This window comes from Tupaia chinensis, unplaced genomic scaffold, assembly GCF_000334495.1.
Source record: "Tupaia chinensis unplaced genomic scaffold, TupChi_1.0 Scaffold000248_1, whole genome shotgun sequence".
NCBI lineage: Eukaryota > Metazoa > Chordata > Mammalia > Scandentia > Tupaiidae > Tupaia > Tupaia belangeri.
The window spans coordinates 4,087,992-4,104,083 of NW_006159726.1; the positions used below are offsets into that span (position 1 = coordinate 4,087,992).

The following is a 16,092-nucleotide window of genomic DNA, read 5'->3' on the forward strand; positions in this document are numbered from 1 at the left end:
ATGTGTGTGAATATTACACAGAAATCAATATTTTGGAAGTCAATATTTTTCAAACACTACCATGTTCTTGCCTTTCATTCTTAGCCTTCTACAACTTCTATAGTCCTTCTGTCATTGGGTGATATCATTATTTACTCAGTAACTGTTGTCAGAAATTTGCAAGTTTTCTTTCTTTCTTTCTTTCTTTCTTTCTTTCTTTCTTTCTTTCTTTTTCTTGAGAGAGATTTTTGCTATAGGGCACGTGCTTTCACTAGAGAGACACAGAGAGATAGAAAGTGAGAATTCACCCCTAGGGATATAGCCACACTACAGTCCCTTATCCTCCATGCTCCTCTCAGGATTTTGAGCATGCACGCACATGCACTCAGCATGAGTTTTAAGTGACCAGGTCCAGGACTTAAACAGTGATTGATTACTTGGGAGTCCAGTGATGTAACCATTATGCCCTCTGCCGGTCCCAAATATTCTTTCAACTCACCTTCTTCTAACTACCCTCTAGCTAATCATTCTGTACATTGTCTTGTCAGTTAAGTATCTCACTGTTGCCACTGCCATTGCCATATTGGTTTAAATCTTTATCAGCTCTTGTTTAGGCTAATATAATAACTTCTTAACTGGCCCCTATCCACTTTTCAACCCATCCTCCACTCCTCTGTCACAGTGATCTTTGGTCCCCTTCTCCTTTTCTAGCCACTTCTTACCCTCTAGTTTGTCAGGCTAGCAATACCAAATAGCTTGGAGAACCCACTACATGCTGCATTTTGACTTAGCTGTAGGCTATTGAATAGGCTATTACTTATCTCTGGAATTTTCCCTTTTCCATTGTTGACCAGAAAAACTATTCATTGTTCCAAACCTTCCTAGATGTCCATGTATCATAGAGTCTGTCTCTGACTACCTTCCTTTTCACAAATAATAAACTTACTGTATTACATTATTTCAACACTTGGTTTGTAACATCATGTGAACATTATATTTGCCAACAGCAGTCACCTAGATTAGGAGTACATGAAAGCAAGAATGACTTTATTAATCTTTTTCTCTCTATTCTTTGTACTTTTTATTTCCATTGGGGAAAATGAAATAAATGAATATGATAAAATGTGCAAATATCAATAGAATATTTTTAATGTCAGTGCTGTAGTATCTATTTGTGAAAGTTCTTTCTGTGTTTAGCTAAGAAAGCTTAATTGTGTATAACCGAGTCAGAGTTGGTACTCTGTGATGTGTTTATCTTCCAGTTCTTCATACGTTTTCTTGTTCATTTCTTTCCACCTATGTCTATTCTCCTACTTCCTATTTCCTAGGTTACAAAATCTTTGTTCTCCTCTTAATAATCCTCCTTGATATATGCTCCATTAAGTATGAATTAACAGACATAGAGGTCATATCCTTTTACTTTGGCTCTGACAAACCCCACCCCTAATGCACATGTACACACTCACACACACATCCAGTATTCTAGAACCTTTGCTTTGAGCAGAGATTGCTATGTGTGATTTGTAGTCCTCTCATAAAAGTAGTAAATGATGACTATTATATGTAGACTCAGACCAGGATGGAGGGCTACATGAAATCTAACATGAGATCTACTGAACATTTAACTGAATTATCAAGGTTTGATAGAGGTTATAATTATGCCAGTACAAGCACTGAGGGAGAAAATGCTTGTTTTAAGTCTGTGAATTACTCAGCTTTGACAGGTAAACCAGATTTTTTCTGTTAGTTTATTGGAGACTCATTTACTAACTTTTTCAAATAAACCTCCTCTTTCTATTTTTAAGGAATGACAGAGATTAATTCCTTTGTTGGGTCTTTAATTATTTGCATTGAGGCAACAGTTCCTGAAACTTGGATTTTAACAAATTTCTACTTCATGTATGTTTTTTGGCAGTAACAGTGAGTAGATAAACCTTTTTTCTTTGGTTTAATCAGTTTATCTAAAGCAGCTCAGCTTGGTATGATATGGAAGTGTGTGTGTTGGAGGTGACGTTGGGTACCATAAATACTAAAGAAAGTGTCAGGACAGCTTCTCTGTTACCTTTTCATTATCGTGAGGCTGTAACAGGAAGGCAAGAGAAGGATTTATTGATAACATGATGTATAAGCTCTTTTGTAGTGATGATGATTAAATAGTGTTAAAATAAGAGGGAAAAGGTCTTTACTATCTTTATTAGGTATCATTTTTATATAAATTTATGTCTATAAATTATAGACAGTTTTCAAGATTTAATCTTACTATGAATATTACTGTGTATTACTGTTAAATTTTAGTTTTTATTCTTTTACCACTGCACCCTTTATGTCCCTCAATTCTTTTTTTTTTTTTTTGGAGAGGTTTTTTGCTATAGGGTGCATGCGCTCGCCAGGCAGACAGAGAGAGACAGAGAGATAGAAAGCGTGAAATCACCCCCCAGGAGGCATGGCCACGCCACAGTCCCTTCTCCTCCATTCTCCTCTCGGGATCTTGGGCACACATGCACACGCGCCCGGCATGAGTTTAAGCCACTGGGTCCGGGACTCGAACCGTGGTCGACTACGTGGGAGTCCAGCGACATAGCCATTGCACCAACTGCTGGTCCCGTCCCTCAATTCTTAATATTAGAACTGTACTGAAAGCAGTAAGAAGATACAGATTTAGTCAATGCATAGAGCAATATCAAGAGGCACCATAGTTTCTCAAAATTGTATATACTTGTATAAAATTGTTTGATAGGATAAATGAATGAGTGACTCATTCCACAGTTGACCATGTGGGAGTGTCCAGTGCCTTAACCACCACGCCAGCTGCTGGTACCAAAATAAACTCATTTCTTAATTCTATCTTTCCACCAACATTTTCAAGTCCCCTTGTATATGTGCATATACACATAACACACATTGGATTCTTGCTATTCATGGTAGTAATTCTCTGTAAAGTTGCCACAAACTCTGAATGAGTGAATATTGAACCATTGCTACTAGAGAAAATAGAGGATTAGGTTCCTTCAAGTCTCTGGTCAGAATCAGTAAAATGAATGTGTTTCTGTTTAAAGACCCTGTTTTTAATATATATTGTTGATTCATTATCATTGAACTCATAGCAGTTCTATAACTTATGCCTGAATGAATCTTATCTAACACACACATCTTGTCCAAGGGGTACATCACGGCTTTCTTGTGCTTAGGAACATGAGACAGTATTTCAGCACTATACTTAGGGACCGTCTTATTTTTTTAAAGAATTACTTATTTATTTAATTTTTTTTTTAATTTGACCAGAGAGACTTGAGACAGAGAAAGGGAAAGTGAAAAAACAAGCTACCAAGTTGTTGTTATTTTTTTAAATTTGACCAGAGAGACTTGAGACAGAGAAAGGGAAAGTGAAAAAGCAAGCTACCAGGTCTGGCACTCAAACTGCAGCTAGCCATGGGGAATCCAGTGCCTTAACATTACACCACCTGTTGACCCCACTTAGAGACCATCTTAATTAAAACAGTGAATTCACCAACAAAAGGGGCATAAAATGCAAAAAATGCACTAAATAAGCTTATAATAGGTTTTTGTTTACAATGTAAGAGCTGGGAAACGAAGCCAGAGCATCAATTTTTTAAGCCTCAGTTTGCAGCATGTACATTGGGTAACATAAATTTTTTGATACTACATTATGTGTCTTAAATAACGGAAAGTGTTGAGAGCATTGATTTGGGGATTGCAGATGAATTTTACCTTGTTGGTAAATTCACAGATAATGGTCTCTCTCTGGTGAGTGCACATGTCCTCTAGCAAATTAAAAAATAATAAGTAAAATTAAACAATTATTTAAAAAAAAACTTGTTCTTGGCCTTCATTTTCCTCTTGCTTTTCTTTCCTTTTACAAATTATTATTCTTGGAAAAAAATGATTATTCTTGTTCACAGCTTTCATGCATATCTTGCAATGCATTGCAGATTTCGTTATGAATGTTCATGGAGCCTCCAAGCCAATGATATGGACAGGGAGCTCATTCTATTTATTAGTTTTATGAGATATAGTTTGACTTTGCTTGAAAACCTCTCAAAGGGTCAGAATTTTCTATTACAGCTGTAACCCCAACATTTACATGCAACAAAGCAAAGTTTTATTTTAAATTTATCACAGATATGTAATTATGATTTATAATTCATAATGACTACTAGATTTGAGATGCAAATAATATTTCTTTATATACATCAAATCATTTAAAATAGTTTGTATTTTTCATATAAGTAAAAAATTAAGATCTTTGGAAAAGTCTTAGCAACTTCACTCTGTCACTAAATTTTTTTAAAACTGAGAAATATGTGTGTGGAGGAGTGCATAGAATGTGTAAAATAATAATAAAATGAAAACGTATGAATCCACTATCCAGGTTAAGAAGTAGAGTATTACTGATGCCTTCAAAAATCTATATGGGCTCCTTCTCAATTACGACCCATCTGTCCCTCAAAACCACTGTCCTGGCTTTTGTGTGGATCAGTTCCTTTACGTTATCTTTATAGCTTTATGTCTTATGGATGTTTCTCTAAACAGTGTATTGCTCCGTCTTCAAAAAATTGAGTAGCAACCACAAACTCAGCTGTGTAAGGAAAGGGCAGTATTACATTGACTACATGAAGATTTTCAAAAGAAAATGTAATCTCATGTCTACAGTCTGGCTTCAGATGCCTGAGAATGTTTTGGAGCCCATTCTGGAAAGTCAGTGGGCAAGGTCACAAGTAAATCCTAGGACTTGGGACTCTTTATAGGCAAGACATGAAGCAGTAGCACAGGACAGGGCCAGGCACTGAACATCCTGCAGAAATGTGCTCAGGGTTTTAGGGTACCCTGCTTTTCCTGCTCTTCAGCTTGTTGATGCCAGCATCCAGCCCTCAAGAATGGGTCCAGGAGGAACAGCGGTTAGCGTAATGGCTATGTCGCTGAACTCCCATGTAGCCGACCGCGGTTCGAGTCCAGGACCTGGTGGCTTAAACTCACACTGGGCGCGTGTGCATGTGTGCCCAAGATCCCGAGAGGAGAATGGAGGAGAAGGGATTGCAGCATGGCCACCCCCCTGGGGGGGTGATTTCTCGCTTTCTATCTCTCTGTCTCTCTCTTTCTGGCAAGCGCACACGCCCTATAGCAAACCTCCCCCCCCCCCCCAAAAAAAAAATAGGTCCAGGCAAATGTTGCAATGGAGTATAATCAGAGTCCTCCTCTGGTTCAGGCAGAAAAGTACAGCAGTCTCATTAGCAAAATAGAAATACGGATCCAACTAACCTGGCCATTCTGTTTTCAGAGTACAGAGGTGATCAGCGACTGTAAGAGAATGTTGATTGCTCCCTTAGTTTAGGCTGGCTACCTTCTGTCCTTGGGGCACAGCTGTCTGCCTGTGATTTCCTTCCCTGGCACTCCTGGGATTTCCCTCATCTCTCTTCTGGGTTGGATTTCCTATTTCCCATCCTTTGGCCTCCTTTTTATTGGTCTACTCTTTCGTTTTGGCAAACCCATCTTACAATAGTTTCTTTAGAAAGTTTGCATGGCAAGTAACTAATTGAGCTTTTTTATGTTTGAAAATGTTTTTATGGTTATTGATGGCATGGCTGGATATAGAATTAAAGATCAGAAATTATTTCCCTTCATGGGGAACCAGCAGTTAGCGTAATGGCTATGTCGCTGGACTCCCACATAGTCGACCGCGGTTCACGTCCCGGACCCGGTGGCTTAAAACTCATGCCGGGCGCGTGTGCGTGCGTGCCCAAGATCCCGAGAGGAGAATGGAGGAGAAGGGATTGCGGCGTGACCATCCCCCCTGGGGGATGATTTCTCGCTTTCTGTCTCTATGTCTCTCTCTGTCTGTTTGGCGAGCGCACGCGCCCTATAGCGGAAAAAACCTCTCCAAAATAAATAAATAAATAATAAAAAGAAATTATTCCCTTTATGATGATAAAAGCATTGCTCTAGTGTCTTCTAGTGTTGCCATTGAAAGATCTGAAGCTATTCTGATTCTGATCTCTTGTGTGTGTACTGTATTATCCTTTCCCTCTGCACACCTTTACCCTCACTTTTGGAAGCCTGAAAATCTTGTCTGCAATGATTTAAAATTTTGCAGTGATGCTCTATGTCCCCACCTAATATATACTGAATGTCTGCATATGGCAGAAACTGAAAGATTGGAAGGTATAACAGGAGTAGAAGAAAGGGGGTTAGGAAAAAAAATGATCAGACATGAAAAGTTATATGTTGATGATCACATATATAGTAATTTCTTACTTCACTAATATGCACTGTATTCATTCTGGGCAAAACAATTTTATGTGCTATAAAGATGTATAGTAATTAAATGTAATTTTGAAAGATCTTTAAAAACCACATTGTACATAGTAAATATTATGTGTCAATTAAAATAATAATAACAACTATATAACAACTATTATGTGTCAGTCAATAATAATGATAAATAAGTTACAGAAAGTAAAAACATTTTACAGTGATATGTGTATGAGTTATTTACTGTTTTTTTTTTAAGAGCGATTTTTGCTGTATGGTGTGTGTACTCACCAGAGATGGAATGCAAGAAATCATCCCCCAGGAAGGATGGTCACGCTGCACTCCCTTCTCCTCCATTTTCCTCTCAGGATATTTTGGGCTTACACGCACACGTGTCTAGCCTGATTTTCAAGCCTCCAGGCCCAGGACTCGAACTGCAGTTGGCTATGTGGGAGTCCAGCAGTGCAACCACTATGTCATCTGCTGATTCCTGGGTTATTTATTTTGCTGAATATTTGCTAGGTCCTTTTAATTAGGCTACTTATGATTTAAACTTTGGGAAAAAATTTTTTGATGATCCCCTTAAGTTCTTCTCCTCCATTTTTTTTGTTATTTTTGTTTCAACTCCTGAGAGATTTCCTGAACTTTATTTGCCACCCCTCTTACTGAATTTTTAATTTTTTCATTGTTTTAAGAGCTCTTTTTTGTTTTCTAAAAGTTCTGGTTTTGTTTTTTATTTTATTTCCATTCCATATATCTCTATAGTATACAGTATGGTTTTTCAAAGTATGCATGTAGTACAGGGCAATCAAATCAAGGCTATTACCATGTACATAATTTTTAACAGAGAACTTTACATTCTTATATCTGTTGAGTCTTCCCTTTGCCTTTTCTAACCACCCTCTGCCATCCGCTCACCTCCTTTACAGTCTCTGATATCTGTACTTAGCCTCCCTACTCTCATTTCTTTGGACATTCAGTATATATTGAGAAAGGATAAACTGTTTTTCAGTCTGGCTGGCTTACTTTGCTTAGCATTAAATCTTCTATAGTCATTCACTTTGAGTCACATGATAGTGCCATTGTTCCTTATAGCTGAGTAGTATTTCATAGTAATTTTGTTTCATAGTTATCATAGCTATGTAATATATTAAAGGTAATTTGAAGTGTTCTCCTTCTATATGTGCTATAGTTTTAATATGTCCCCCAAAATGTATGTTTGTATGTGGGATTAACTGAGTGAAAATGATCCAATTCTGGTGTCAGAAGGTGGGGCCTTTGAGAAGAGATTAGGATTAAGGTAATTCGAGTCAGGCGCCAAGATTGAGTTCTGGCACCTTTTTAAGGAGAGGATATGAGGATGAGACTTATGGATGGCACCTCTACTTCTTTCATAATGTGATCAGGACCTGGCAGGCCCCCCGCCATAACTGGCCTCTGGTCCCTGGCTCTTGGACCTCAATACCGTGAGCTGAATAAACCTTTATTTTTATAAGTCACACAATTTCAAGTATTTTCTGATATTAGCAACAAATGGACTAGAAACATCTGTTTTCTCTAGGCTGTTTTGTTTTGGGCACCATCTTCCAAATTAGAGGCTCTTCCTGTTGTTTTAGGAGCACTGGTTTTCTACTCATGATTAGGACGGAGTAGTGGTTCTCAATTGTGGACAGTTTTGCCTCCCAGTGACATTTGGCAATACCTGGAGACATTTTGGGTTGTCAAAGCTAGGGAGTGCTACTTGTATCTAGTGGGTGGAGGCTATGAATCCTAGCTGTGCACAGAGCATGCCCCCACACAAAAAAGTTATCCAGGCCAAATTGTTAATAGTGCTGAGGTTGGGACCAGCAGTTGGTGTAATGGCTATGTCTCTGGACTTCCATGTAGTTGACTGTGGTTCAAGTCCTGGACCTGGTGGCTTAAACTCATGCCGGGTATGTGAGTTTATGTATGCATGCGTGTATGCCCAAGATCCTGAGAGGAGAAGGGATTGTGGCATGGCCATCATCCCAGGGAGTGATTTCTTGTTTCTGTCTCTCTGTCTCTCTCGATCTTTCTGGCGAGCATACGTGCCCTGTAGCAAAAACCTCCCCCCCCAAAAAAAAAAAAAAATAGTGCTGAGGTTGGAGACTGCAGTCGAGTTGAAATCTGATTGAGAAAGCTCTGAAGGTGCACCCGGAACTTGTCAACACTGAATTTTGCTGGAGAAGGGTCTAGTTGGGCAGTTTGCACAACCTCATGTCATTCATTATCTTTGTGTTTTCTTCTAGGCTGATCAGATAGTCAAATAGAGAAGTCTTTCATCTCCTGCCTTAAGTGTAAAGATCTGGTTTCCAACATTTCCTCTGTTGGGGGAAGAGGGACTAGAGCTGTCCGCATTCAGTGTATATATAACCACATAATCCCCTTGCTTGCCATATAATACTGACTTCCTCAAGGACCTTTTGACTTCAGTTCTGAGACCCTGTTTTACCCTCTCTAGAGAATTAACCTGTTAGGATGAGGGAGTTACCCATGGTATAGAGTAAAAGAGAGGATCTAGGGCTTTAACAAATTTCTTTAATGATTTCATTCAAATTTTGTTATTTTAACCCCTGCCTTCTCTTTACCTGTAGTTCCTGAGTTACTTGGTATTACCACTGCATAAGCATCTTGAGGATTCTGTAGTGTAAATAAGTTTGATTCTGAACTTTCCTTATTTCTCATTGCAATTCAGCTTTCCCAAGTCTGCCAAGTCAATTACCGCTACTCCATCTGTTTTCTTGCCTCCCAAATTTGAGTGCTACTATTGTCTCTTTTCTTGTTCTCCCCATACTTTAAATAAACAAACAAACAAAAAATCTTTGGTATCATTTGAGGAGGGAAATAAATTACACACTGTGATCAGTCTTTTCTATTATTCTGGAAAGCAACATACTGCATTCTAACGTAATTTCATTTCATTCTCACCTCCTATTTTGATATATTTATCATTGATATTAGTATTGTTTATTTCCTAGATTTAACCTTTCTTCACACAAATGAAAATGAGAGATCATTCTTTGTCTGCATAGGGATATAGTTGTGTTCTTTTCAAAATCTTAGAAAATGTTATAGAAATATTAACTAGTAACATATTCTGGTTTAATTAAAAACGTAGACTTCTGTAAGCAGCCATCCACCTCAAGTAGAACCTTGTGTGACAGTCTCAATCAGTATTAAGTATTCATAAAAAGTCAACTAAAGAATATATTGTTCATCAAATGTGAAATGCCATCAGTTATTTTATTTTTAAGTTTATGTCTTGAGAGAGAGAAATTGTACTCTCAACAGGATCCTGACTACCCTCACCCTTCAGCCAGCCCTAAATCATGGGATCATGGACTTGCATGTGCCTGGCATACTCAGGGAGGTCTCCAGACTTTAACTAGGAACCTTCCTATTTGGTCAGCATTGCAGAATGTCATGTTTCACCACTGTGCCAGCATCTGGCCCCTCCATCAATTATATTATCATTCCATTTGATATTAATACTGTGGTCATAATTAGTGGAAATATGATAAAGATAGTAGTTTGTTATAACGGCTTACAACTAACAGTTTTTTTTTCTACATAAACATTCAAAAATTGACTATACTATAGATTAAAAACTTTAACATAAAACTTTGAACCTCAAAAATGGGTACAGGCCAAACTGAAACCTAGGCCTTCTGAATCGCTGCTATTCACTAAGCTGTCATCCAGTTATAATGAATGAGTGTCATACACTTTATCACCCTTACCTTTTTAAGATGGGAAACCAAGTCAAATTTTAAATTTTTGCCAGTCTCCACTGATTTTCTAGTTGATGGATTAAATTACCAATAAAAAAAATCAAAAGTACACTGATATAGATTTAATGTATTTTAAGGGTATGAAATTTGGTTCTCTATTATTAACCCTCTGCATATCAATGAAGGACAGACCCTTAAAATGCTTAACGTGCCACTTGTCTTCAGGTGCTCAGTAGTTTAAGTTAAACATGTTTACCTTGCCTTGTATGATAAAATTAGCTTAAAGAATCAGGGATTTAATTGTATTTTTATTCACAGATTTTAAAACATTTCTATATTTTGTTGTGTTAATAATCCTTTTTCTCTCCTTTCTCCCTAGCTCTTAATTTTACATTAAAAGGAGCAAAGTGGGGAGGAACGCTATGCTTTCTTTCTCACCTTTGTTTAAGCAGGAAAAAGTAAAGAATTAACTCACTTGACCATGAACAATCCCATGTACAAATCCTGGAAAGTTTCCAAAAAGTTGTATTAAATTGAAGCACACTAAATAGAGTCTCAAGGGTTTATGTGTGGACAAAGACCAATTACGTTAAGTATTGCCTGAAACCGCTTACTGTTTTCAGGATAAGTAATCATAACTAAGACATCCAGATTGAGAATGAAACATTTGAAGGAGCCCCACCTCTCTTAGTTGTATTTGTCTTCTCACAGAGGAAATCTTTGGACAGTTTTTAGTGATTATAGAAAAGATCCTTTTTTCTATAGAATTCTGAAAGGTACATCATTATTACTTATTTTCCTTTTAGATTAGCTTTGTTAGGTTGCTTGATGAGAGAGATTTGAAGCTGTGATGTAATTGTCCTCATGAGGGCTTTCATGTGATCTTGGGGAAATGTTTTAAGACTGGGTCAGATTAAATTCTATTGCTCGTCCTCTGGTTGAAAGACAAACTTCAAGGCAGGCAGTTTCACAAGTACCCTAGTATAAATGAAGAACTTTTCTCTATCTTCTACTTGATCATAGGTATCCAGGTGTACAGTTTATACTTGTAAAAGCCAACAACAGTATCTTTTGAAAGCTTTGTTCCCCCACTTCCTAAGAGAGGAAAATACACACATACTAACATGTATGCGTATTTAATGGCTTAAACTGTATTAGCCATCAGATAACCTATAGTATGTTGCCTGTTGCATTCCATATTATTAAGTCAATTCAGACATGTACAAATCTATCTCTGGATGATCATAATTGAGTTCAGAGATTTATTTAATAATTATTAATCACAAGGAACCATGTTTATTGTATGTTGCCTAGGGCCAGGCAATGGTAGTTTATCATTCATTCATTCATCAATCCCAGAACATTTATTGCCTGACTAATTGTTGAAATTCTTAATATGAACTGGATGCTGCAACAGCTGCCCTCTTGGTTTTAGGTGTTGTTCCTTCTTGGAATCCATGCCTGATTCTACAGTATACAATTTTTAGGTGCCTCATTCGACCAGTCTTAGTGGTGTTTTGTCTTTTAATCTTGGCACTCCAGTTATACTTTCTCTTGCGCTTAGCAGCATAGCCACATTTGCTGTGGGTCAACTTTCAAAGGTGGACAGGTCTTAGAACCACAGTGACGGCACAGCCGGTGTGTCTTATTACGATGCTGTTCAAACAATGACATTCCCTTCGTCATCTTGCTGCTGTGGCTGAGACCACAGCTTCTAAGCTGGCAGTGGTAGTTTAAAAATCATCTCAGCCGATTCAAGTTGTGTGGCCAGTATTGAGAGCCAGCATTTTAGATTGAGGAGAGGACTAGGTAAGCAAATAGTTGGCACAACGGCAATTTAGAACAATTGTAATTTGAAGTTTGGAGGATGAAGGATTTCTCTCTGATTTCAGGTGATACTGGACAGGTTGTTCGAGATCAAATCATGTAGGGCTTTCTCTTTCTAAAATGCCAGTTCAAGTCTTTTGCCCAGATTTTATTGGAATGCATCATTTTTTTTCCTTATTTCAAATTATGTATTTTGGTTCTTGATTAGGTATGTGTATTGCAAATACTTTTTCTCTAGGGTTTCAAGCAGGGACATAATATCATATTTTAACTTTTCAAACATCATTGCAAGAGTGAATGGGAGAAACAAGTTTCAGTAGGAAAATGTTAGTAACTTAGCTAGGATTGAAACATGAAGCAAAGAGGACAGGTTTAAGTGATATTTAAGGTAAACTCAGTAGGACTTGTTAGTGAAGATTAGGGAAGTGATGGGTTCCTTAAGAGGAAGATCTTAGTTTCTGGTTTGAAAGACTAAAGCTCTGCATACTACCATCACTATAGACTTATTTTGTTTAAGATGTTGATGATCTGTATAGACTGTTGTAATGATTATTCACCATGAACATAAGAATACTATTTAGTGTTTTTAAAAATTATTTCAAATTGTAAATTTAATTGCTTGTCTTTTTTATGGCTTAGTAATATTTTTTAATTATAAATTACATTATGAATTATAGAAAAATGTGTTTATAATTGCATTATTCAAATTTTATTTTGAAAACTATATTCTCTCTGGAGCCCAAAATATTGGGTCGTTGGAAAATTCATGATATGTTTTCTTTGTTTTTCTATGCAAAGATGCATCATGACTTGGAATCCAACAACCCACTAGAATGGCTTGATGGTTATGTAATATGGCTATAATAGATACCAAAATATAGTAAGATGTTGATGAAGAATAAGAATTTAAGAAAATTAATTAATTAAATTTTACTTTTTTTTTTTTCAGGGGTCCCTTCAGTGTTGTACGACGATGTATCAACAGAGAAACTGGGCAACAATTTGCTGTAAAAATTGTTGATGTAGCCAAGTTCACATCAAGTCCAGGGTTAAGTACAGAAGGTAAGAGATGGATTTCAAGTAAGTTATTTGATGTCTGGCTTTATTTCATCTCCCAAATCCATTATCAACCTAACCTTCATCTGGGGGTGGGGAAACAGAGGGTGTGATATAGTGGGAAGTGGGTGGAGATAGGTTAAACTCCATTCTAGTTTGTCAGAATTCTAGAACATAGTATGTGAAAAATAGTAGTTTATAGAGAGTCATCTAGGATTGCTATGGGCCATATGTTTTTTGACTAGTAAGTGTGAAATCTGAACATAAAGTTTTTGGGGTTTAATTTTGAGTCCTATGGTGTGGAACAAGGGATGGGACTAAAGAGAGTGTAAATAGTAGCAAGTATGATAATTGCAGACTTCAGAAGAAGCTAAGACATGTTCCTTGCAAGTACATAACTTACTGCCTTAAGGATTGTGATCTAGTGAAACTAGAAGATTCATATATCATGTTTGGCTTTGGTCACATATGGTATACTGTGAAGACTTGCAGGACTTTAAATTTTGTTACCAAATTAATATGGTTAATTATATTTATATGTATAAAAATTTCTAAATAGTATGTAAGTATTTTCAAGTTATTTATTTATTTTTAAGCCATAGTTTTGTGTAACCACAGTTCATATATTATACTTCAGGTGGCACAACTGATTATTATATGAACTTTTCTTTTAATATTAGCTTGCCTTTTTCTTTTTAAATTCTTTTTTTTTTCATAATTGTCAGAAGGAGCATATGCTCACTGGTTGGGGGTAGGGAGGGAAAGATAACAAATGCTTCCCCCAATGGCACCTAGTCATTACACAATTCTTTTTCCTCCATTTCTCTATCTTGTCAGGATTTAGGGCATACATGCCTGACATCTTTTTCAAGCTGCCAAGGCAGTGATTCAGACAGCAGTCAGCTGCGTAGGATCCAGCTTTCTATGTACAATACTTAACTACTGTGCTATGGGGCTGGCCCTAGCTTGCATTTTAACTATCAGTTTTTCCAAAGTCCAGTAAAGGACAAATCCTTTAGTCCTTTCCTTTTTAATCCCCAAAACAATGCAGTTGATTGCTTAGATTGGAAAATCTAATATAGAATAGCCTATTTATATTTGATTCAGTTATCTTTGGGAAATACAAGCCCATATATTGTGAACTCTTAAGTTAATTTGCTCCTATAGATTTTTTTAGGATGTTTTAAAGAATTATTTTACTTTATTTATTATTATTATTTTAATTTGACCAGAGAGAGAGAGAGGCAGAGACAGAAGAGCAGAAGCAAGTCTCCAGGTCCGGGACTTGAATAGCAGTCGGCCGTTTGGGAGTCCAGTGCCTCAACCACCATGCCACTTACCAGCCTCAATTATTTTTAAACACTTTTATGGCCCTTTGAATTATTACCATTGGGTCATTGGAAAAGTCATGTCACATTTTTGCATAGAAAAATAATGTCATGTGTTTTCCAATGACCCAATATTTATATAATGATTATGGAAGATTCTTAGAAGTTGTTACTTATGGAGAATCACTAACTGATTTGTTTTTAGCGCTTTACTTTTTGAAATCTATGATAGGATTTAGAGAGTTTTCTATTTTTGTAGTTTCATTTTCTGAAATTGGCTATTACTAGTTTTAAATATAAATTATTTTATATATTTAACAAAATTTACTTATAAGCAAGCTGTACAACTAACTCATGTTTCCTTAAATGTTTAACTGCCTTTAAGTTTAAAATATTGTATGTTATTTTTCTGTATCTCAGTTGTCTGACTATTAAAACTTTCCTGCGTACTGAGGTAATTTTGTATAAGCTTAATTCATTAAACATAGATATTTTGAATATTCCTTTTAAATGTTCTGATACTGTTTATAAACTTAGTACACCAATTACTCATTTACCTAATGGAATAATATAGGCCAAATTCTCTTAAACTTTGTTACACGTAATTAAAATAAATACTTATAGTGTATTCTTTAACTTAAAATTTTTAATACCGTAGGTTTCCTTTTTCTCATTGTCATGCCTCATTCTGAATCTCTCCAGGTAAAGACATTTTGAGGGGAAACATTAATTACCTTCTTATTTATCTAAGGTTGTTTATTGACAGATTTCTTCAGCTTGATCTCTAAAGCTATAGACCTAGAATGTCAGACCTAATCTCAATTTATTGTCACCTAGTAAGACATTCAAATTCCAAATATAAGAAAGGGGAGAGGCTTGGCATATAATTCATATCCCCGAGTTTAAGCCCTGTGTTTGCTCAGTATATTATAATATGTGGGAGCTTACCACTGAAGTTGTAGCCCAGTTCCTAATTTCTTTCAGCACTGCTTTGGCTATATAAACATCTTAATGTTCTATTCTGAAGAGAAGGCCAGGACGTTCCATTGAAGGATTCATTCCATGAAAGACTTGTGTATTCTTAAGCCTCTTTGAACTTGATGGAATCCTTTACTCTTTTCATATCTGTCCTATATGGTAGGGCCATAACATAAAGGTTATTAAATAACATGCATTTGAATTTTGCATATTACTCATGACTTTATCTGATTTTAGTCAAAGTTCAATGTTATTCGAGTGAAAATATGAAATTGGCCCTTTATATTTATGACACTAGAATGTAGTTTTCCCACCTTCTTTAGCATAATTACTCATTATAAAATTAAACAAGAAATAGAATAAAAACATCATCTCTACCACCTGTACTATCTTTATTTTAATCCCCAGTGGGATTTCCATTCCCTCTGTTGTTCATATTCACACTAGCTTGCTTTATTCTAACCTGGGCACATTTTATTATAAGATATTAATATATATAATAAATAGTATGTTATTTCATTATATAAAACCTCTTTGAACAGTACCCTTTGTAACTACTTTGAATTCTTTTCCAGTCTTGTCTTACCATCTTATCCCCTCTGTTTCCAGCCCATTTACAAATTGTTAGGGTCCAAAAATGATCTAATTCATGGCAAAGCATAGAAGATGCTAAGAAACATTTTGAAGTGAAATTGAACATAATAAAAAGGAATTTTTACATTGAAATAAGATATCAAGAAATATCTATATTTACCATTACATTCTCTCTCTCTCTCTCTTTTTTTTTCCTTCCCTTTTTTTGCTGTATGGCATATGAGCTCGCTGGAGAGACAGAAAGCAAGAAATCACCCCTTGGGTGGATGGCCACAGTGCAATCTCTTTTCCATTCTTCTCTTAGAATCTTG

General features: G+C 36.3%; 1 protein-coding gene across 11 annotated transcripts in view; it reads left to right on the plus strand.

Annotated features, from left to right (window-relative positions):
* Positions 1 to 16,092, plus strand: part of CASK (calcium/calmodulin dependent serine protein kinase) — a 465,298-nt gene that overhangs the window by 75,700 nt on the left and 373,506 nt on the right. For 6 of the 11 annotated variants that reach the window (XM_027772025.1, XM_027772017.1, XM_027772018.1 and 3 more), the window contains exon 2: positions 12,775 to 12,887. In XM_027772025.1, coding sequence (XP_027627826.1) covers positions 12,775 to 12,887 — 113 coding nt within the window. Of the gene's footprint in view, positions 1 to 12,774; positions 12,906 to 16,092 lie in introns of all 11 variants that reach the window. The other 5 variants (XM_027772014.1, XM_027772015.1, XM_027772020.1 and 2 more) reach the window with 1 other exon arrangement.